The 24,353-nt window shown below is 37.8% G+C and overlaps 1 protein-coding gene across 2 annotated transcripts in view; it reads right to left on the reverse strand.

Moving 5' to 3' along the window:
• The window catches only part of HHIP (hedgehog interacting protein), a 95,196-nt gene that overhangs the window by 10,745 nt on the left and 60,098 nt on the right, over window positions 1-24,353 (reverse strand). For both annotated transcript variants that reach the window (XM_060299720.2, XM_030878313.3), the window contains exons 8-11: window positions 21,242-21,363; window positions 18,840-18,963; window positions 17,758-17,888; window positions 13,791-13,872 (exon numbers count right to left, since the gene is read on the reverse strand). In XM_060299720.2, the coding sequence (XP_060155703.1) occupies window positions 13,791-13,872; window positions 17,758-17,888; window positions 18,840-18,963; window positions 21,242-21,363 (459 nt within the window). The remainder of the gene's footprint in view (window positions 1-13,790; window positions 13,873-17,757; window positions 17,889-18,839; window positions 18,964-21,241; window positions 21,364-24,353) is intronic.

A 24,353-nucleotide genomic window follows, 5' to 3' on the forward strand; every position in this document is an offset into this window, starting at 1 on the left:
AGGAAACAAACTAACCAGTTTTGAACCAAAGGGAACAAATCAAACATGGTAAGAAACTTTATCATGATCAAAATTCATTGATTAAAAATGTAATTACGTTACATCAGTATTTTGGTAGCTAAGAATTCCTAGCAATTACAATTTAAAAAATAAAGATGAATAGATATTTTGAAGCTTTTTTTTTTTCCCCTCAAAACGCCAAAAGTTTTTAGGAATAGCACCTGAGATAGGTTTCACTTGTTATTGGCGTATTTGGCAACATCACGAGGCTGAAGGCATTCATCAGAATGAACAGTTGTAGCCTAAAAAGCTTGGGAATCATTTTTTATTTCATTTTTACATTTCTTTTGAAATACTTTTTCCAGAATGACTGTTCTTAAAAGGACATCATAACACGTGTGTGTTTACTACTGACTCAAAGTTTAAACTCTTTATGCAAAGAATGATCTACAGAGAGATTTTATATACATACATATATATTTTTATAATTAGATTTTGTCCCGCTGTGAAGAAAAAGAATGCTAATAGGAGCAAACAAAAACATCTTATCTGTCATGTTAAAAGTCATAGACTTTGTTTTAATTGCTCTACAATTGCCATCATTTAGAGAGGGACCAAGATGCCTTCAGAAGATGGTTGTTATAGCTCTTAATGTTTTTGAATAAGAGGGTGTCTTTCAAGTTGTTTCACGCTGGAATCATGATCACCCCTGCTCGTTACCCAATCTTTGGGAAAAAATGTGCAGTGGTACTTTGCTATCAGTCACTGCAACCTGTGCCTCAGTGTGGTGAGAAAGCTCTTTTCAGTGAAGGAATGTAAGTAAACACTTCATCACCAGTCAGATCACCACCAGGAGGATGGGCAAATCAGTTGGGAGTCCTTAAGTACCATAACAAAGAAGGTGATAATTATAGGTCAGAACCACCACAGAGGTGAATGATATAGCTTTCCGAGAGAAGCAAATAATTAGGCCCTGCAGACTCAGTTTTCTTGTTATGCCCCTGTAGCAATATGAACAGTGATAATAATTTGGAGCTTGGCCTCAGGCTGTTTCTACAATGACTCAAAACCATATTTAAAATATCTAATGACTTCTTTAGTTCCTCTCTCCAATAAGATCCCATTCTCTGTTGAAAGCATTGTTTGGGATTGACATGTACACACTATGATATTTGACATAGATAACCAACAAGGACCTACTGTATAGCACAGGGAACTCTGCTCAATATTCTGTGATAACCTAAACGGGAAAAGAATTTGAAAAAAAATAGATACACGTATATGCATAACTGAATCATTTTGCTGTACACCTGAAACTAACGTAACATTGTTGATCAACCATACTCCAATATAAAATAAAAACTGAAAGAAATAAAAGTATTGTTTTGCAACTAACGTGACAATTCAGAAAACTCCCTTAAATCCATTCAACCTCTTATTTAAATCTAGAAATGGTCAGCTTATGTGAAAGGTACTTAAGGCATTCCACATTTTCACTCAGAACATAGCATCAAGTATTTCCTATGTGCCCCCAAGGGAGTCTTTCTGAGAGTAATGGCAGAGTGTGATAAGGTGAAGATGTTAAACAGATATGCCAAGGAAAGTGAGGGCATTACCTTGGCCTTCTTATTGTTGAATAGCCCAAGTCTGCCTATTTCTTCCTCATATAAAATTCTTATTTTGTTTGTGAGATGATGGTGGCATTTGTGACCATCAGGAGAGCAGTTTCTCCGTAGCCATGATGCTCTTCTGAGTCACAGGCCACCACCATTTACTGAGTGATGATCGGTAAACAGGTATTGTTTCCATTTTACAGGTAACTGAGATTCTGTTTACCCAATTCTATTTGTTACTCACTCGTTCACGCTCTTTCTGATTCATTCAAGAAAAGAGGCCCAGAAGCAGAATGTGTCAAGAATATGTTACGTGTTATATGCAATGCAAAAAAAGGCAGGCACATAGCTCACATGCTACTTGATGATATGGTTCATGCCTGAGCAGATGAATATAAAGAGAAGACACCATGTGGATTAAGAACGTAGGTGACTTCCATCAAACAACTACCACCGGAAGATGTTGACTGTTTGAGGCAAAGTGTAGGGACATTGACTCATGTGCACTGGGAACAGATAAGGTGGGTGTGACGACACTGGGAACAGATAAGGGGGTATGACGAATAGAGATTTATGTGGAAGTTCAGTTCTTCAGGGCAGGGTATCTATCTGATCCTTTTTTCCTGGATGATCCTCCAATTAGACACTTTGTCTGATTTTCACCAAACATTCAAATGTGTGGAAACTCAGGTTAGGGAGGGAATTATAAGTTGTTGGTTTTTTTTGCCTAGGCTTGAGCAAATGCTTATCTATCGGTGGATGTCACTGCTTCATGCTTGGGCTTGTTTAGCTTATATAAAACTGTGTGGCTGTCATATATAAACATTATGATGCCCTTAAATTTTTATTTCATTACCTAGGAAAATATTTATTTTTTCTTTTATGAAGTTGACAACCAACATTCCTCACTTAGCATGTTAAATAAATCCTCTCTGTCTCTGTTATTCTATTGGGGAGCCTTGAACATGAAAATGCACATAAAACATAGCCCATCACCTATAGGACTTCATTTCTCTTAAGGAATGAGTAATCTTATTTCCCCTTTCCCTTTCCCATTGAAATAAAAGCTTTCTGAGGGCAAAAACTATATATTCAATCCTCTTCAAGTCTAGTCATTGACTCTGCCAGGTACTGTGCTCTTCATGGGGATAAGACAGAAACAAAACGGGGTCCTAATCTTCTTGGAGACCACTGTGGAGAAGACAGACAAACAAACACAAAAGTATAAGGCAGTATGATCTTTGCTATGATACAGGTGCATATGAAGTATCACAGGAATACAGATGAAGGTGCAATTAATTTAGGATTGAGGGATGTTATAGAAAGATGATATTTAAGCTACCAAAGTATTTTATCTCCTCAACTACTTATAGTCATAGGAGGTAGGAAAATACCATAGGCATTCAATAAATGTTTATTGAATTGAATGCACATAGTAGAAACTTTTTTCAAATCTGGAATATAAATTCCATGAAGACAAATATTCCCCTCTCTTCTCTTGTGTCTTTCCAAGACCCAGAAGAGTGTACAGCACATGGAAGATCCTTCTTAAAAATCTGTTGAATGAATGAAACGAGTGGAATTTTAAAAGGGTGTTTGTTTCTTTAAAATGCTACTGAGTGACAATATTAGGAATATATGGACTATTTAGGGGAGGGATATCATTAAAATAGAATCACTATACTTTTACATCATAAGCATAAAACTAAAAACACTCACTGTATTTCTCTCTATTGGCTAAATTAACTTGTATTAATTACAAGTGTTTGTAATTACAAATTACAAATTTGTAATATTGTATTACAAAATTCTTCCAAGGCATAGTTAAATTCATTTTAAATAAAGCATTTTTACACTAATTATAATCATAATAAATAAACAACAGGCAAAGAAGTAACCATGACATAAAGAGATGGGATTACTTTCTCCTCCAGCTGGGAATTAAGTCAACATATCAACATTCATTTTTCTAGTAAAACATTTGTTAAAGTTTGACAAAGATTTTTGGTGATCCCAACCATCTCTTTCCTCTCCACTCATTCTTTGTTCTAGGGACATTTCTTCTTTCCATTGAAAAGAGTAAGGTTCCTTTACATGGAATGAGGAGAAAGAAAAGGGAATAAAACAAGTAAACTTGAGCTTTATTATTATTGTCACCTTGAAATAAACCATCTTGTATGTTCCTAATTACTACATATACACACCTAGATGGGATCTAAACAAAAATCTAGGGTATATACTTGTGATAGATGAACTCATTTTTCATTCTTATTTTTATTACACTGGGAAATTGAGCATCTTAATGTAGGCCTAATAAAAATTACTTAAATGGTCTTGCTCTCCTTTTAAACAATTACTTTTTAAACTTTTGGACTCTTAGGTCTACTGAATGAAGTCTGAGATAGCTTTCAAAATAGAAAACTTATGCAAGAGGATATTCAGATTTTTAATAAAGAATATATGGTGCTCATTTGTTGACAGTTATCCCCATAGTTCTCAAACTTAATTTAAATTAGAAAAACACATTTTCTAACCCCTTTATATATGACAAATAATGAAGCACTAAAGGGATAGTGTAGAAAACTGCCCAACATTTTTTAACGTATAAGCATTGTTTTCAGAAACATAAGACATTCTCTTAGAAACCTACGTTGGCTGGTTCTGTGTAGTAGCATAAAGCTTTAGATACTTTCTTGAAATAAAGGAGGAAGTTGAGAAGCCTGAGTAATTTATAACACACATTATACTGAGATGACTTTTTGTGAATAGCTAAGGCCAACAGCGAATGTCTCTGGGTAGTGGGATTAAAGAATGGTTTTAATTTTATGATACTTCATAAGTGAATGAATCAATCAGTAAATGAGAAGTCTTCTGTGTATTTGCGTGGAAGCACAGGGATAAATTCTGTCTTAGCAGGCCTGATCTTTGGAGTGAGTGTTACAGAACTCGATCTATTGTGTCCTTTATGAAAAGTAAAGGGGTTCATTCTGAAATTTTTGTTAGGGGTTCAGACTTTAAATTCATGTTATTGTAAAACAAGGTACATCGATCATGAGTAATACTCCTTTTTTTTTAAGTAATACTCTTTTATAAAAATCCTGACTCATTGGAAATTTCAGAAGATGTGCTAATTCTATAGCTTCTCATAGACAACAGTCTGCTTGAGGTGATTAAGGACGTGATGTAAGAACTGTCTTATTCTTTTTTTTTTTTTTTGGTCTTGTGGGATCTTAGTTCCCTGACCAGGGATTGAACCCAGGCCCTCAGCAGTGAGAGCTTGGAGTCCTAACCACTGCACCACCAGGGAATTCCCTTATCCATAGTCACATTGGGACACATGGAAAAGTGTTCCCTTGCAACTGTAACCTTTGCAAAACGATTTTTCTTCCATGCTTTTTCCTATTGTCATGAGGTAAGAAAAACTGATAAATCTAAATCCTCATCACTCAGTGTGGTCCCAGAGCAGCAGCCCCAGCAGGAGGTCATCTGAAATGCAGACTCCCAGGCCCTCCCCAGACGTACAGAATCAGAATCTGCACTTCAGTCAGTTTGTCAAGTGACTCCCATGCATGTTCAAGTCTGAGAGGCCCCTTTCTTAATTAGGGCCATGCCCAGCCAAAAGTGGTTAATGGGGCCATGAATAAGTGTGGTCAGGAGCTTCCAAGTACAGAATATTCTGGGATCTTGTGATTGGATGGAGTACGGCCTCTACACGAGGGGGCAGCCTTCCTGTGCCACCACCGATTCTGTGGTTTCATGGATTTCCTCACTCGGTAAGTATTCGATATACAAGCCATAACCCATAACCACTCATTGTTCCTAAAACCATTACTCAGCACTTTTGCCTCAAAAAAAGTAAGAAAATGGGAAATTTCTCCCATTTGTATAGCTTGAGGCATAGGAATGAGCACTAGTGCAGTAGTGCTATGTCATCTTTTAAATTATTCATTTTAGTGCCTTTCTCCAAGGTCAACATACAAACTACTTTTTCTTTCTTTTTTTTTTTTTTTTTAGTCTGGATAATTTTCTTCAGTCTGGGTGTTCACTAAATGCTTCTTACTCATGTTGACAGTTCTCTTTTCAGGGTCAGTTTACCCATGAGGAGTAGAATTTTGGATTCCGACTACATATAACCATTTTGTAGTACCTGGTAAAACGATAGTACATCATACAAATTCAATTTTGCTCTGAGGAATCTTATACATTCATAATACAATCCTATTCCAGGTTGGAGAACAGAGAAAATGGAATCTGCTTCTGTGTAACCACGCAATATCGGTCTCACAGGACTTCGTGGCTGTAGAGATAGCAACACACATTTCCTAAGAATATTTTTCAAGTACCATTTGAGATATACCAAAAAATTAATCGTTTTAAGAGCTACTTGCTTTCATTTCATTCTTAAGGAATGCCTTCTTTGACATTATATCATATGTAAGCTGCTTCGAAAAATCTTTTTACGTATGTCCTCAGTAACATATATAAAGTGAAGGAAAAGAAAACAAGTTCGAGACTACCTCTGAACTTGTATACATTATGGGTCATATTAAGCATTTTAAATTTGTACTGTATATTTCTAGAATTCAAATTTAGAATGGGAAAGGCAGTGTTCTATCTTATTTCTCAAACCGCTGCATTTCTCTCTTCTGAAATGCGCTGAACAGTGCGGCTGGGCCTCAGCTCTTTTCTCTGTGACCAAGGTTGCCTTCATTTTGAGGTCTGTGATTTAAATGCTGAGCACATGCTCACTCAGAAATACTGTCGACTGGCTTTAATATGGCAGTTTGGGATTGAGTAGGTGCTAAACTCAAAGAGGACAAAGGTAGTGGCAACTTGGTGGAGCTGTGAGTTGGACCGCCTAGTGTTAATGAAATTATTAGAACTTTCACAAATACCTGCTCAATTTTGTTCTATGGTTAAAGATGCAACCAGAATGAAAGCAGATAATGAAGCCACTTACACTTTCCAGTAATTTCATATTAAACTTTATCCTCACGAGACGGGGCCAACCTTGCTATTCCCAAATTTAGAAGATCAGAGAACATGGATGAAGATATGAAATAGCTTTCATACAGCTAATTCCAGATAATCTGGATGGAACTCTTTTCTAGCACAGCTTTCTACTCAACTGGTCCTTTTTAGGAAAAAGGGAGCTAGGCACCTGTGTTTCAGGCCTTATTAATCTCCCTATCCAAACATCACTACCACTGTACACAGGTATCTAAAAGGGTGTGTGGATCGCCTTCATTCAACCTTATCAGCTTACCTCAGTTTATATATTTCCAGGCGAAGATTAGGAAATGAAAAGTTATGTATTTCCTTAAAAGGAAAACCTAGGAGAAATGACTAATGAAACTGGACGATGAGGCTGTCTGCTTTTAGGGAAAAAAGGACAAAGTCCAATTTTATTAAATTGCCTTAGGTGTTTCTTGTATTATGTTTGCAATGTCCTTAATTCAGAAACGGGTCCACTACAATTATTAGAAAAATAGGCATTTGCACTTTAATTCAGTGGACTTGTTCCCGAAGAATCTTGTATTCTACAAAATCGCATACTAAAAATAAGGCTTATGGGAAAAATAGAGTTGGGGCAGACCCCTCGAGATCCATGCAACTTCGTAACTAAAGCACTAGCAAAAATAAAGCTTGGTACCTTGGGAGAGGGCAGCCCAGGGAGCAGGTCGGCAGTAGCTGGAGGAGAGATTTGCTCAGGGGAGATTGGAGCACACAAAACCAAAACGGTGATGGACGTGACGCTTTGAACTCAGGAGGGAGTGAAACCTGCAGAGAGCCATGCAAAGCTGGAGGAATGTCTCCTGGGGGAGGGAAACTCATTGCGGGCACTTATTTCTCATTTTAACAGTCAACTGAGAAGGCGCCTTCTGCCTGTACAGCAGCCGGGCTGAGGCCTTGTTCCCCCTGGTAGAACAGACTGGACCAAGAAGCCAACTCATGGTGAGTTTTACCCATCACCTTCTGGACCGTTATCTGGCAACTTGTAATGTACAATGCTCTGGCATAATTTTGTTGTCCCAAAGTGGCAATATTTATCTCAGATAATATTGTTCATGTTTTAGGTAATGTGTGCAATCTCCTGATTTAAGATAAAAATAAGCTCCTTAGAGGAAAGGACTAAATTCTCACGTATATTCCCCCTCCATAGCACATAATACAATATCTTGAACACAGGAGACAAGCCAAAGATACCTGCAGACTGATTCAATCTCATGTCTTAATCTTGTATAACTGTACTTTGATATGATAGAAAAATAAAAACTGAAAAATTAGGGTACAATAAAAAGCCAATGCCATTGCTTCCTAATATAAAGAAGGAACCACATTCTGTTCAGAATTTTACGTCTAAAACCAATTTTTTTTAACTTAAAAATTTGATTCATAAGCCATAATTGATGAAAATGTTAGACACTTAATAAGAAATGTCTGCGACTGGGAAAATAGACATTTTAAGTAACACTTTGATTACAACATAATTCAAAAGTCTTAAAGCCTATATAGTATTTTTCTTTTAGAAGCCATCTAAAAAATAAATCTTTTTCCCACTGAAAAAACTGTAGACTACTAGTGTTTTAATTTTGTATTCTATGAAGGCAGAAATTTTAAAGATCATTAAATGTTTTAAATGGGAAGTAAAATTTGAAATGATTTTCTGTCCCTTAAAATAGCACAAAAATGTCAGTTTAAATTCTCTTTGAAGACTATTAGGATGACACGTTCACAAATTTTGATGTTACACCTTTTGATTCACTTGTCAATGTTGACAAAAACGAGTCATTTAAGCAACAGATTTTTTTTAGCTCAACTAAAATGAATTAGTAAAAAAATGATGCTAAGGTAGTTTTTTTTCTTTAAAAAGTATATCTTCCTCTAGAAACCATCTCTTTGCAAATTTGTGTGGCTGTTTTATGCAAGATTAAATCTGCCTTTATCTCGAGAGCTGTAACATCTGATGATCCACTGTCACAATAAAAGTAGAAGATATTCAGAAGGTCTAATAATATCAGATTTCCACCACTGTCCCAGGTGGGGGAGAAACATGGGTATTGAAAAGAAATGCTTTTAAGAGGCTCTTAACAAATGAGGCTCTTTTTGAAGAATATATTTTTAATTATTCATATTCTCCATTTTATGCCTTTTTAACAAATGCCATTTGTAAGTGGCAGATCAATCAAGTTTTCATAGCAATCTGTACAATTACTCTAGGAACTGATATTTCAACATTTAAAATTGATAATTTAAGAAGGACTATAATTAGTATAAAGCAGAAAATTCCCTTGAATGCTGTGGTCATACGTCACATCTTCAGAAAATAGGATATAAACATAAGAAGCTTTATAGTACAGACTTTTAAAATAGCATGGGCGTTTAGAGAAAATTTTTTCATAAATTATGGTATCATATTTTGTGTATATTTTGAGATAGGCGATGGCTCTACGTAGCCTTGTATGGAATACCTGAGTATGTTTAAGTGTGTTTGTGTGCGTATATACAGAAACACACAAATCTTGGTAAAATATGAATAAAATTCCAGTTACACTTAGGCCATTACCATGTATTATGTATGCATACTCATCCACTCATTAGAAGTTTTGACTTTGATCTTATCTCATTCTTCTGCAATATATCTTTAAAATTTCAGATGGTATCTGACAGCATAGGAAGGATCTGTTCACTGAAAATGTTGTGCACTACCACGTAAACTATAGCATATTAAGAATAAAATATAAGCTGGCACCTGAGTGTATACTCTTTTTAGTTATTGGAAATGTGGAAAAATTATAGCAAAAATGTGGACCATGCTTCCTTGTCTTTTAGACTTCACATCCACCATGCTGAATGAATTTTTATAGGGCATATACTTGTTCATGACCTCTAGTGTTAAGAAATTCTGTCATGTTTGAAAACTAGTCCCTCGTCGAGCCTGTGTCCCTGTTAATAGCTGAAAGGTCAATGGAGCTGCTAAACAGTTTGTATTACTGTCAGGGTGGCCATGAAAACACCGCCTGCAGCAAGAGGACTTGGCAGCTGGGTCAACAGGCACTGTGGGGATTTATCAACCTAGGGAGGCCACTTGCATAAAACTTTGACTGATGAATTGGGACTAGACTGGCTTATTGGGCTAAACCTTCTCCATTATGCATGGCTTTCTTTAGGATGGCAGAGCTGCCTGCCGGCTCCCTGAGACATATGTGAAGGATAAACAGAACCAATTTCCTCTCATGAAGTGATTTTTGAGAAGAAAAAAAAAAAAGCACACTTCAGCATCCAGTAGACTAAGGAGTAGGATGAAGATATTAAATAAACAAATAAATAAACAAAGAGCAGTAAGTGGGGTCATCACAGGAGGGGCAGGGAGGAGACAGGAGGGCAGTTTTTGATGTTGGTCACACAAGAGTCTGGGGACAGGACGTTTCTGCAAAATGACCTCTGAAGCTGGGAATTTGCACTGTTAATTTATAGACCTCTTAAGGGACTGGGTTGTGTGACTTAGGGGGTTAACAGATAAGCAACGTGTTAAAATAGTGTAAGACTGGGTACACAGGAATTAAATCGACATGTTTAAGAATGATTTTATTTTACGAACTCCTGGAGAAATAACCCTGGAAACATTTCCAGGTCAGAAAAGGTCATTTAGTTTAAGTCCATCTGAAACAAAAATTAAAGAATCTTTTTCAATAGTGTGAAAATATTTGTGTTCTATAAAATAAAACTAAAGCTTGGAAAGTTCAAAACTCTGTTAGAATTCTTTCATCTCCATCCCTCAGGAGCGTTTGTGTGATTCTGAAAAGATTTAACAAAGACCAAGCCTCTAAGACATGACTTGGATATTCGAAAACTAGGTACTCAGGGCTCTTTAAAACTCCGTGGACACCTTGACCTCAATTTTGAAACTAACACTATCTCAAAAGTTGAGAGATCACCCGCAAATAATTCTTGAATGCATGGAATGAACACCAATGGTACTAAAGAATTGCATATGCTTTAAATACAATATTTAATTATCTTCACAGCGCTCTACAGAAAGGTAGCAGAGGCAGAATGATGACCTGTACTTTACTGACAGGCGAAGGAGCACAGTATGGTGCCACAATGCAGCGTCCACACTAAGGAAGATTCAGAGACAAGACCGTTTGACTGCCTATCCTGCCAGGATAGACTTCCTCATGTTGACAGGCTTCAGATGGCTCTACTAAGTGAGACTGAAATGAGTGTCCAGCTCTTGTCCTCAATGCCTTGACATCTGCTGGCTGAAGCAGCATCCCAGACCAGGGCATGCAGAACCCAGTACTTGAGGCTTTGGGGGACCCAGCAAAGTGGCCCAGCAAGCTGAATGATTGACTGTACTGATTCGCCTCTAACTCCACTCTGCCATGAAATGAGACTCTTCCACTTCTGAAGGTATCCCTGTTCTAACAGGGAGGCAAAATTCCTCCCTTTTCTGCTTTTCCTTTAAAAACTCCTGAGTTCGAGTGAAGCCATAGAGAAAGCTGGTTGTATTCTCATAGAATTTTTGTTTTTTTGATTGCAAACAATAGAATTTGTTTTTTTATAACAGATTATCTTGCCATCCTTTTCTGAGAAGGATGCCCACCGTAAATGATTTTAAACTTATGTAAATGATTATGTAACATATAGCCTGAGACCAGATTGCCCTTACAGACTGAGCTGGTAATGCCGGGACCTCGTCTACCTTTGTCAAAATAACCAAAGAATATTACATATCGTTTCAAAACTCCCTCATTTTTCTTATATGTGAGTGTGTGTGTGTAGGAAAAAAGAGAAAAAACATAAATCTTATGGTGTATAGGAATGTAACTTCCATGATACACAATACAGAATATAAAAATTTTATGATTTGTAGTTATTCTCTTTTAGAGTCATGAGTCAACTGAATGTTTGAAATTCATTCTGAAAACATTATTCTGACAAGTCTGGGGCTCTTCCACAAGAATACAGTTAAACTAAGATTTTAATTCGAGTTAGGTTTTTTGATGTAACAAGAAATGTCTGTGTATAATTTTTTTCCGTTGATGAGGCTCTTTCTTCAATTTCTCCCTCAAACATTTTAGGAAAACAGTTGTGCTCTGAAGCAGACATCCTGAACACAGCTAGGTTAGTAATTAGCTCGTGTTTCCAAAATAATCCCGTTCACATATACTAAAAAGTGTCTGCTTATATAGAACTTCCACTCATCTGGGGAGAACTACTATAATAACAAACGTTGGCTTCCAAATCGAAACAGCATGAGGCTCCCAACAAATGTTTATGAAAACATTTGTTTTCTTATAGTCAGTTTAATTTTGAAATGTATGCCTGGGCCTGTGTACAAGGACTGTGTCTCTGGGACTCTGTTAATCCCCCCACCTTCTGAAAACCAAACACACATCTTAACCCTGGCCGCACGCATGACACGACTCACCAGAAACAAACACCATAATGAGAAGTCAGGCCTTTCAGGTATGTCACTCTGAGACCACCCTACGAGAGGAGGCCCCATGATCACAAAGCCAAGGTCCCTCATGGCAGCCCTGGTAATTAGACACTAATAATGGACTGAAGGTGTAAAATTCACCTCAACTCACCACCAACAGACTAAACAATCCAGAGGAAGAGAGAAACATTTCTGTGAGAAGCAGTGAGAATTAATAACACTACCAGAAAGCTTGCAAAAGCACATCAACTTTGACAAATATAATGGAATAACAATGGCTATTTTGAAACTAATGGCAATAGAGCTGAGTGAAATCGTAGCCCTCATTCTGAATCGTTAGAATGCTATTTTATGAATTAACACTGGTTTGATTTTTGTTCTTAATATTGCCACCTTCAACAAGCACCGGAGTGTCTATTTTATTTTTCATTCATTACTTTGCTTCTCACAGAAGGACACTGGTTTCACACTCAAGGAAGAAAAGAACCCTTACAGTGTGTAGATGGGTACTTCTCTTACTGTGAAAGAAAATGTGTACTGTTAAATAGGGAAGGAAAGCTGTCATTATCACTGTGTGATAGATGGGTGTATGTGATGCCTTCTATCACAGAGAGATCGTTTTTGGTCTCTTTTTGTTCTGCAGCACCAATGTCAACCTATATTTTTCTCAGGAAAGATAGTGTTTTAGGGTATGGAAAAAGGACAAGAATCTCCATTTGTTAGTCAGTGAATTTTTCAGAAAAACATACACAATTTATAACCTACAAATATTTTTAAAGTGGAATTAAATGAATGCTCATAGTAAACTTTGCAGATTTTTGGAATTTTTTCTCCTAAAAGGGACTTGAAATTTAAATTTCCAAATGGGCTCATGAAGCTAAGTTAGCATAGAAAGAATTGGAAATTCACAGCACGGCAAAGCTAGGGTCTGACCACTACTGGCGTTCCACAGTAGTCGTATTTGTGAAGATACCGAAGTCCTATAATAATTGTTTCTAAAATTATGGCTAATATCTATTTGACAGTATATAATTTTAGCAGCTTCTGAGAGTTCTGATTTTATCCATGAAATTAACAACTGACGAATGATGACTCAAGATAATTTGAAAGTTGTGTGTGTGTTGAAGTTGGGTGGGTGGGTAGAGAAGAGCTGGAGACGGATAATTATATTCTCTAAAGGATTAAAACGTTCACATCTTCCTTTTGCTGAAATAAATAACAAAATATTTCTTCAGTTTTCATTTGTTTAGTCACAGAAGCTGTGAGCATCGAGTTATAAAATGAGGCTCCAATGTTGAGCTGCCGAAATAACTTATCCTGATTACCTAACAAAAGTCATACTAAGGTCTACCAGAATGCTCCTGGTTTTCTCGAAAGGAAAGGAGGGTTTATTGCTTCCAACAAGAGAGCGGAAGCCGCTGCCTCATACATCGGGGTCCTCCTCGGACATTTAAGTGAGGATCCTGATTCCACAGATATAATCCTGCTTTCAGAGGACAGCAAAGATGCCATGAACGTGATCGAAATATAGTTTAAAGTTCAGGGTGTTCAAGTCTAGGCCTCAGAGACTGGAACTGAGGGTCTCTCAGGAGAGCACTTAGCAGATGGGCGGGGCGGAAATGTTCATCTTTGTTGAGGGCTAATTGCGATTCCATCACTAATTTGAATGCACTGGAATAACTGAGAGAATATTACTTGACTTAACGGAATATTAAAAAAAACCTCACCTTTTGGGATCTACAATTTTGTAGAGTTTTCCATTGTGAGTCTGGGTCATACTTTTACTACTTGATAGAATGTAAACTTCACCTATGAAGAGAGAAATACAATGTTAATTCACAGTATTACAAAGCCTTACCTTCTTTTGCCTAGCAGATTATTATATATATATATAATACGTATGTATATATGTATGCGTATGTAGGTATGTGTACGTATATACATATATTATATATTCATACATCCTCAGAAGATCACTTGCCTGAGTGCATCCAAATTCTGGTCACTTCTCCCCACATCTCACTATTACTCCAGTGCGAGCAGATATTCATCTCTCACCTGGAAGATGGCAACAGCCTCCTAATTGATCTCCCTGTTCCTACTCTTATTCTTCTATGTTTATTCTCAACATACCAGTCGCAGGGATTCCTTAAAAGGCAAGTTAGATCATATAAATTGGATCACACTCCTCTGTTTCAATACCCTCCAATGGCATCTAATCTCTCTCCCAGCAAAGGTAAGTCCTGACAGTGGCCTACAATGTCCCCCCCTTACTGCTCTGACCCCATCTGCAATGGTTCTAGCCTCACCTCCTGACTTTGGACATGCAAGGCAGGTTCCTGTCCCAGCCTCCTGTCTCAGGCCCCTGGTGTCCCAGGCTCCTCCCACCTCAGCATCTGTCCCAAGTCCTATCTCAGGCTCCTGTCAGTAGACCACCACTAGATGCATTGTTCCCCTTTCACGTCTGTGCTTAGATATCATCTTTCTTGACTGTTCTATTTAAAAGTACATTTGTCCCAACTCCTAGCCATCTCTATCCCTCTTTACAACTAGATTTTCCTCCTAAGCACTTATTACCAACTAGTGTACAATATATTTTTTAAGAATTATTTTTATTGTCCTCCTTTAGGATGTAAATTTCATGAAAACAGTTTAGATTGTTATCTCTTTATCTGCTCCTGTATCCCCAACTCCTAGAACAGAGCTTTGCGCAGAATAGGTGCTCAATAAATAGTTGTAGAATGAGTGTAGAATGGCAAGTTTTATCTTTATTTATTCCACCCAAGATTCAAAGGTTTGGTTACCAAGTTGTTACTGTTAATTGATAATTTGAGGCCAGATGGCATTGGGTACTCCTTTTTAATTTTTAGCTTTTTAAACAAAATACATTTAAATAAATAGCTGGGGGGGAGAGAGAGAGAGACCCTTCTGCTCAATCCCAGCTCCATGTCTCTGATTCCTGACACCAGGCTGTGTTCCTGAAAATGAACTACAACAGATGGAGTACCCTCTTAGGAGAGAACCGCTCTCGTTTATTACCACTCCTTCCATATAATTCAATATATAGAACTGATCACATGAATAGGGAATTAGAAGCTGTATTTATGATTATATGTTTATAAGGCTTTAAAATTTATATTTGGTTCTCACTCATGAAATAGGTCTTGATTTAGTCTATATGTCTCTTTTCTACTTTATTATTGTGTTAAGCACACCCTACTACTTTCTCACTTCTGGAAAGGATGTTATGGGATTTACATTAAAAACACAGACACAACAGAAAAAATTAAAATGACATTAAAAGGCAAAGGAATATAAGTAAAAAAATCATATTTATTTCAAGTACTTTATGTAGTTTACTGCATTTACTCCTTACAACAAACCCATCCTAATTTTATAGTTAAACACACACACACACACATAGAAAAAAGACTCTCAACACTTTTTGTTTCAAAAAATGAAAGCTCTCAGGGCTTCCCTGGTGGCGCAGTGGTTGAGAGTCCGCCTGCCGATGCAGGGGACACAGGTTCGTGCCCTGGTGTGGGAGTATCCCACATGCCGCGGAGCGGCTGGGCCCGTGAGCCATGGCCGCTGAGCCTGCGCGTCCGGAGCCTGTGCTCCGCAACGGGAGAGGCCACAACAGTGAGAGGCCCGCGTACCGCAAAAAAAAAAAAAAAAAAGAAAGCTCTAACTCACTTTCATATATGGCTCTTAATTAAAAACCAAAGAGTTTTGCATTAAAGAGTGAAAGTATATTTATTTTTAATTATGAAATATACACTATGTTGTTGCTTTTGGACAGTAAGAACTGTATGTGCTTCATTTCTTGGTTCTCCTCCCAACACTGTATTAAGTGTGGACAGATATTTGGATATTTTAATGGGGGTGATGCTAATAGGATGAATGATGGTGAGTCACTGGCAGTAAGGTCTGGGGAAATCAAAATGATTCATCAAAATGATTCTAAATACTCATCTCTAACTCTGCCACAAACAATGTGATCCTAATTTATATTTTAAAATCAGAGTTTGCCAATGACATTTAAATTACAATTACAGAAGATTTAAGCGAGAAAAGGTATCTTTCTGGTTCATTTGAATGGGGTAGGAGAATTTCAAGGGAAAATTAAATGCAAGATGCTTTCAATGCTAGAAGAAGAGAAAGATAGATTGGACTTCTTTTCTTTGAATCCTTATATTCCTGCGGCTTTGAAATCTGTGTGTTGTGTTTCAGGAAACTTGTCTGAGTCCCTTGGCAACCTAAGTGAATGGCATGGATGTATTTCTGATGAATTCTCTGTTTGATGTAGGAAAACCAAATCTGCGTGTTTAGAGTAAATAATTCTGATTTAGGGACTTCCCTGGTGGCGCAGTGGTTAAGAATCTGCCTGCCAGTGCAGGGGACACGAGTTCGAGCCCTGGTCCAGGAAGATCCCACATGCCATGGAGCTACTAAGCCTGTGCACCACAACTACGGAGCCTGCGCTCTAGAGCCCGCAAGCCACAACTACTGAGCCTGTGAGCCTAGAGCCCATGCTCCGCAACAAGAGAAGCCACCGCAATGAGAAGCCCGCGCACCGCAACGAAGAGTAGCCCCTGCTCGCCACAACTAGAGAAAGCCCGCGTGCAGTAACAAAGACCCAACACAGCCAAAAATATAAACAAATAAATAAATTTATAAAAAAACATTTAAAAATGATTAATAATTCTGATTTAGATAGAAACAACTTTTCTTTCTTAACACCTAGAAATTTATCTCCAAGGCTAAAGGAGCATGGTAGCCATAGTTTATTTGGATATTATTCTTTAAAGGGAATCATTATGAAAACTACATTTATCTCTGAAATTTAAAATTGGTAGCATTTCACCCTTTGATGGGTAACATTCCAATATCAACTTCTTTTTGCTTGTTAAGCTGCATACATTTTGATAACATACCAACAAATAAATTGTATGTTATCCTGGAGATTATCAATGAGAAGATAATTTCCATTCTGTTGGAAAGCAGATCTACAAAGTCAGATTATCTTGCACAAATTTCATGCCTCGATGGGCAAAAAAATAAGGGATAAAGTGAGATTCAGGGGCTTCCCTGGTGGTGCAGTGGTTGAGAGTCCGCCTGCCGATGCAGGGGACACGGGTTCGTGCCCCGGTCTGGGAGGATCCCACGTGCCGCGGAGCGGCTGGGCCCGTGAGCCATGGCCACTGGGCCTGCACGTCCGGAGCCTGTGCTCCGCAACGGGAGAGGCCACAACAGTGAGAGGCCCGCGTGCCGCAAAAAAAAATAAATAAATAAAAATTGAGATTCAGATTACAACAAATTTTAATTTATTCCAAGAGACATGGATAAGTGCAAAGGTTCAGATAAAGAATATAAACAGATGACTTAGCTGCATCAAAAATATCAGTAGACATTTAAAATTTTATGTCTTTAAGACTCAAAAATTCTCTTTTGTTCCCGACTCCCAGTTTTCTGCTTTATTACTTTCATATTTCTGGTGGCGTGGGTGGGAATAAGGTTTAAAGACCCTCAGAGAAAGTTTATTGGAAGAGAATACTGAGTTGGTCCTCTTTGCTGTAGGTTACTTTTCCAACAAATGGAGGATGAGATTGTTATACTTATTTTTCAGAGCAGAACAGAGCCTCTTGGGCAAAGATTGAGAATGGAACTTAACAGAAATAGTTTGTACAGTACCTAATTCGTCTTCTCCAAATCCCAAAATGTGACCTGAAAAGTAACCTCTACAGGAACCACCGTTGCCAAGACAGAGTGGTTTTTCTTGCCATTGCTTGGTCACAGGACTTTGCTGGAGGGTTAAGAAATTCCTACAACAAAACATACCAGAAACCTATGATGAAAATGTGCTTTTGCCTGAAAAACACAATAAAATGTTTAAAATAAAACTCATAATAAATAATTGTTGTGCCACAGACCTGGCTTCTAAAGGGAAAAATAATATAGCCCATAATCTGTGTGAATACGCCGAAATTCCCATGTGAAGAGAAAGTACTTAAGATAATATTTTGTTTGGAGGCGGGGTACTAAAAGTACCTGAGTCTGAGAAAAGCCCTCCCCTTCATCCAGAGAATGATACTTCCTCTCCAGGACTAGACTCCATGCTGTGCTATTAATCAGAGAGAGGGATGGGGGAAGATCATGGGGTCAGTACTCTTTTTTAGTTCCTTTCAGCGACCAAGCATATCAGCTCTGCCATATGGCCTGAATGCCAGTGACTTGGGGAACAAGATTATTTTGGGTTTCATCACAGAGTTTCTTATAATTATCAACAATGTGACCTCTAAACTTTAGGCTAAAATTTAATTTTGTAGCATTCCTATGAATAGAGACAAATTAAGGTCTGTTGCCAAAAGTCCCAAAAGTTTGGCAAAAGCAAAAATTCTTAGCCTTCCAGATAATTTTTAAAATATTTATACAACTCACATAAAACCACAGTTTTCAATTTACTCATGATCATGGTGAATTTATGTTAAGGATGAAGGGAAGACTCTAAATAATATGAAATGTCTATCTGAAGACCTCTTTGCTCTTAAAAATTATTTTATGAATTTGATCAAGTCTGTTTAAAAAGCATCTTTTAAGAAGTTCTTGAATTATCCCACCAAACATGGTGGAACTAAAAGTAAATAATAATATTTATGTGTGTCCCACACCTGACTTCTAAAAGGAGGCAATCATTTAAATATTTTATGATGGTTTGCCCAATAATCAATGGATATGTCATTTGATCTATCAAACTGTGGTATCAGGAAACCTACCCATTACGATCTCCAAACACGTAGCTTCCATAGAGTCTTTCCGACTGGCAGCCTCGGTAAACAAATCCACCAACCAAAGGACCATTACTGAATGGCTTGAATTCTAAAAGTGATGGCTCACTTTCTGGAAATAAATAAACATAACATTAGATCAAATGAAATGTATTTTCATAAAGGAAAAGTCATGTAGGCCACACCACAATTATTGCAGTAATTTAACTCTGAAATGTGTTCCATGATGCGTAAGATGGATACTTGTTGTAGATATTTAGTGAAAATAATTACCCCATTTTCTTAAATATAATGTAATTAAATATAATGTAAAGGGCTTCTACGCATAGCGGAATGAAATAAAAATGCTCTGCAAATGCTTGTTGTTATTATAACTGCCAAGATGTATAAAATTTTCAATGACATTAGAATCTGGTATTTTGCAAAATCATGGACTTTAGAACTAAAATACTTAAAAAAATACTTAATTTTTTGAATATTGAATTTTTTGTAGAAATGCTTTTGCATATGCCTACTAAACTGAGCCAGGCCTCTCAAATTTTATAAAATGTTTAAAAGTTCAAACTTTAAAGAAAATAAAGGTATGGTACATAAAAGGTCTTCAAAACCACATTTGTTGCATATTTTAAAACACTGTCACTTAGTCAAGTAATATCTTCATTTAAAATGTCTTAAGAGTTCTGTTTATAGAGTTATGTGGTTGGCAAAGTCTATTTCAGTCATTCCTTCAGAATTACATGTGGATAGACATGTATCTCAGTCTTTCCAGGCATGTCGTTATGTACTTGAATACAGGGATGCCAGTTGCAATGGAAAAGATACAAAGTCAGCTGCAAATTAATCTGAAAATTACTTATTACGTACTTAAATAAGTCACTATCAACAGGAAGTATTTTAGGCAAAAACTTCTGTGTAAAGACAGTCATTCTAAAGTCCTTCCCCCACCCCATGTGATTATGGTGAATACGATATTATAAAAAGTAGAACAGATATGTTTTAAATAACCAGGATACTGAGAGGCAGCATAACTGAAAGACTAAGGTCATGAACTCTGGAGTCAGGTTCAAATCCAGATCCTGTCACTTTACGTGGTGTGACAGTGAACCTTTCTGTGTCTCAGTTCCCTCATTTGTACAATGTGGCCAATAAGAGTGCCTACCACATAGGGTTTCTCTGTAAATGAAATGAGTGAAGTTTGCCAAGTGCTTACTGCGGGAGCTGGCAGGTAGTAAGTGTTGTGGATGTGGCTATTTGCTTTTTTTTTTTCCTGATTTATTGAGGTATAATTAACAAATAAAATTATACATGTATGCGCATATATGTGTGTGTGTGTATATATATCTATATATATACACATTGTTAAAGGATTCTGTGGCTGTGTGTTTAATACATAAATGTAAGGCCATCAATATTATAACCAGTTTCAGCTGAATCCCAATTAATGTGATTGCAGAATTTAATCTACAAATATAACCAAAATTCCCACAAGCTAGTGACTCATTAGATTTTTTTTCTAACCACATTATTCTTTGGTTTGGCTGTTATAAGATGCACACACACATACATGAATACCTGAAAAAAAAAAAGTAAAATAACTGAATACCACATGAACCAACACAGCTGCTTCATTCCTGGTACTAAGTAAATATCCGTATTGAATGAATAAATAGAAGAAGCCAACAATTTAATAATCTTCATCTACTATATTCCCTGAATCATAATCATATTTGATATATTGTTTCCTCTAAAAGGAGCATATACAAAACACTGAAAAATATTAACCTTATATTTTAATATGTATCTCTAAATACTCTAGTAATCATGTTATTAAAAATAAGATCTAAACATTCCATCTTCATGACTTGGGTAAATAAGCCATGTTTTTATAAGTCTATTACTTTGTTTTCTCTAAAATAAACACCTTTTAAAAATACATTCTTATTTGAAACACTTATAATTTTCCTAATTGCTGAGACTAGTACGTTGGGTATTGAGAAATTTCTTACCTTCAACACTTGTTTTTTTCCCTCTGTATATAAGATGTTAAGACAAGTTCTCCCTTATATATTAAATAAATAGAAGGTATTCATCTCGATTCTCAGATGAGCAAAATATAAACTGCTAACTTTTGAAGGTCCATTAAATTTTTTGGACCTACAGAGCACCATTCAATCCATGGGAAAGGTAATTACCCACATGGAACCCCTAGAGCTTGTAAGAGTCACTGGACCTTTAAAAAGTGAGCAATTGACGCCCTCACCATGGTTAGGCCAGTATTTTGATGCTTTCCCAAATGCTCATTTTGCAGAAATCCTTTTCTCTTCAATTAATATATTAAAATAAAACAAAGCCCAAACGAAAGCCAAATCAACAAATTATGCTCTACTTACCATAATCTTTTCCCTTAATTATCTGTAGGATTCTGGTGGATGATCTGTTCTTTCCATTGGAGTCTGAGCAAAGTATTGTTAAATTGATGTTTATGTCAGTGGGGTGTCGATCCACAGCACATCTGCGACAAAATGGGGGTGATACCCATGAATTCCAACCGGGGTATCTTCTAAGCTCAGACCAGAGATTCCTGACATAGGAATCCTTTGTGGGCTGGCAAGGATCCTACGGGCGATTTAGTTTGGAACCTCTAAAAACCACCGAAGGAAACATCCTGTTTGCTTACTCTGCTGAAGTTTAATGATCTCTGGAGTGTATTTCTTAATTTCTCTTGGTATCTACCTCCATTATGAATGTGCACACTGACTCAGAACATTTGTTAGTCTGTTGTTAAGGAATAGCACATGTATAATACACTGGTAAAGTATAAGGGTAAGAATGGCAGCACCATCAATTCACATCTGCAACACGTGCGACACCAAGAACCCTTGGTCCCCAACTTAATGATGATTCAGCTTATGATGCTGTGAAAGTGGTACACATGCAGTAGACACTATACTTCCAATTGTGAATTTTCATCTTTTCCCGGGCTAAGGACATGTGGTACAATACTCTCTCATGATGCTGGGCAGTGGCAGCTGCAGCTCCCGGTCAGCCACTCCATCACGAGGGGAAACAACAATACACTGACACTGATTCCGCACCCCTGCAACAATTCTGCTTTCCACTTTCAGTACAGTACTCAATAAATGACATGAGATATTCAACATCAGATAGGCTCTGTGTTAGAAGATTCTGCCCAACTGTAGGCCGGTATGAGTGTTCTGAGCACGTTTAAGGTGGGCTAGACTAAGCTATGATGTTCGGTAGGTGAGGACCATTAAGTGCATTTTCGACTTAACGGTATTTTCAACTGATGATGGCTTCATCGGGACTTAACCCCATCATAAGTCACGGATAACCTGTAATAGTTATAGTATTAGTTTTGTGTTTCTTACATAGAATCACTACGTTCTAAAGTGTGGACTGCTCTAATGAAGGAAAGCATGCACTCCAGTTCAAGGAATAAGATAAAGCTGATCTCCACAACCATTGAGTCTTTCACCTGGACTCTGACTTTGTATTCACCCCCCAGTCTGGGGCCAGAATATTTCTGTGACTTAAGCCACTGACTGTAAAGTCCATGGGGACAGGAACCACTTCCGACCTCTTTATCACTGTATTTCTACTCCTTAGTTCAAACCCAGGAATATAAGAGGGGCTCAATATTTGTTGAATGTTGAAGTCAATGAGTGACTAGGTATGGGGAGTTTGGGTTGGGGGAAGAATGAAGTTGAATAACATTTTTGAAGTTCTCACAAATTTGGAAAACAGTCTTGCACTGTATTTAGGTTTCTCAAGCTTGGCATTATTGACCTTTGGGGCCAGATAGTTCTCTCTTTTGGGGGGGAAGAGGGGGTTGTTCTGAGCACTATAGGATATTTAGCGGCATCTCTGATCTCCATACACTCGGTGTCAGTAGCATGATCTCCTCCTTCCAATTTGTGAAACCCAAAAATGCTTCTAGATATTGCCAAATGTGCTCTGGGGGCAAAGTCATCCCATTGAGAATCACTGTTTTAGGCCAATAACATACACTAATGACAAAAACAAATTCATTGGGGCTATTAAATAAATTACAAAATTAAAAAGAAAATCTGAGAGTAGATTCTGGGGCTTAAGAGACATAAGAGTCACATGCAGCAATTACTTAAGCAACAACAACAGTGAAACAAAACCCTTTGACTCCAAATGATCCTATTCATATTAGCCTGACCTGCCGAAGGTGGGTTAGTGGTTCTGTGGCCGCAGTCACTCTCTTGTCCTCATTAATTCAATGATTCGCAGAATACAACGTCTGGCAGGGATCCTGACACAGGCCTGCTGTGACTTAAGGTGGAACCAAGTCCATGCAGGGTGAGAAATTTTTCCTGTACCGCTTTTCTTTTGAAAATGGAGAAACTCTGACCAAAAAAGCTTTGTGTTTCTAACAAAGAAAGAGCAAAGAGACCTTTGGCCAGGTCTCCCAAAGGTGGAGTTGCTGGAGACCATGAGGTCTAGCTCTGACTGAATATCAAATCCACCAAGAACCACTTGGCCTTTTTAAACTTTAGTCTCATATAAAATAGAGCGCAGACAGTGAAACTTCTCAGTGTGATACTATAAGGGTGGATCCATGTCATTATACCTGTGTCCAAACCTATAGGATGTACAACCCTAGGAGGGAACCCTACGTAAAGTATGGTCTTTGGGTGGTAATGATGTGTCAGTGTAGGGTCATCAATTGTAACAAATGTACCACTTGGGTGGGGGAGGTTATGTATGTGAGGAGGCAGGGAAATCTCTGTGCTTTCTGCTCCATTTTGCTGTGAACTGAAAACTGATCTAAAGATTAAAGTCTAAAAAAAGGCAGGGGGAGGTGCCTGATGCCAGCTACTTCAGAGTGGCGGCTGACAGTTACCGATCAGATGATGGGCACATGACACGTGGTTTGCTACTCTGCACCAAGGTGCTTAATAAGAGCCAGCTTTACTTTTAGCCAATAATGATTTTAGCTCCCTTTCTGCTTTATTAAATCCTCCTTTGCTTGAAATACTCTTGGAGGGAGGCAGACTGTTCAGCCCTCTATCACGGGAAGAGGTGAGACGCCACAGCACAGGCGTCCTGCCACACGTAAGGTCTGTAAGGCACCTCGCCCTGTGTTTTCACACTGAGGGTCGGGACCCCCCGGGAAGGTTGCATGAAGGCTCCAGTGGGATTGTGGTGACTCAGGCTGCTCGACTTCAAAGTGCTGCTTTGTGGTGGTATCTGCCGGGTTCTGAGCTCTAGGAATGGAATGTGACAGTTTCATCCACTTCCTGAACCCACCTTAAGGAGTCCCTGTCGCCCAGATTTTAAGATCTGCTGAGATGCCAAAAAGGAAATGAACTGTAGACTTGGACTTTGATGGAAGGGAGATGAAGGGCAGGAGGGATTATAAAAAGAAGAAGTTCGAGAAATACTCACCTTGCATGTAGTGAACACTCAATAAATATTAAATAGCAATAATAACTAGTAAACGAATAAATGTGG

This window comes from Globicephala melas, chromosome 5, assembly GCF_963455315.2.
Source record: "Globicephala melas chromosome 5, mGloMel1.2, whole genome shotgun sequence".
NCBI lineage: Eukaryota > Metazoa > Chordata > Mammalia > Artiodactyla > Delphinidae > Globicephala > Globicephala melas.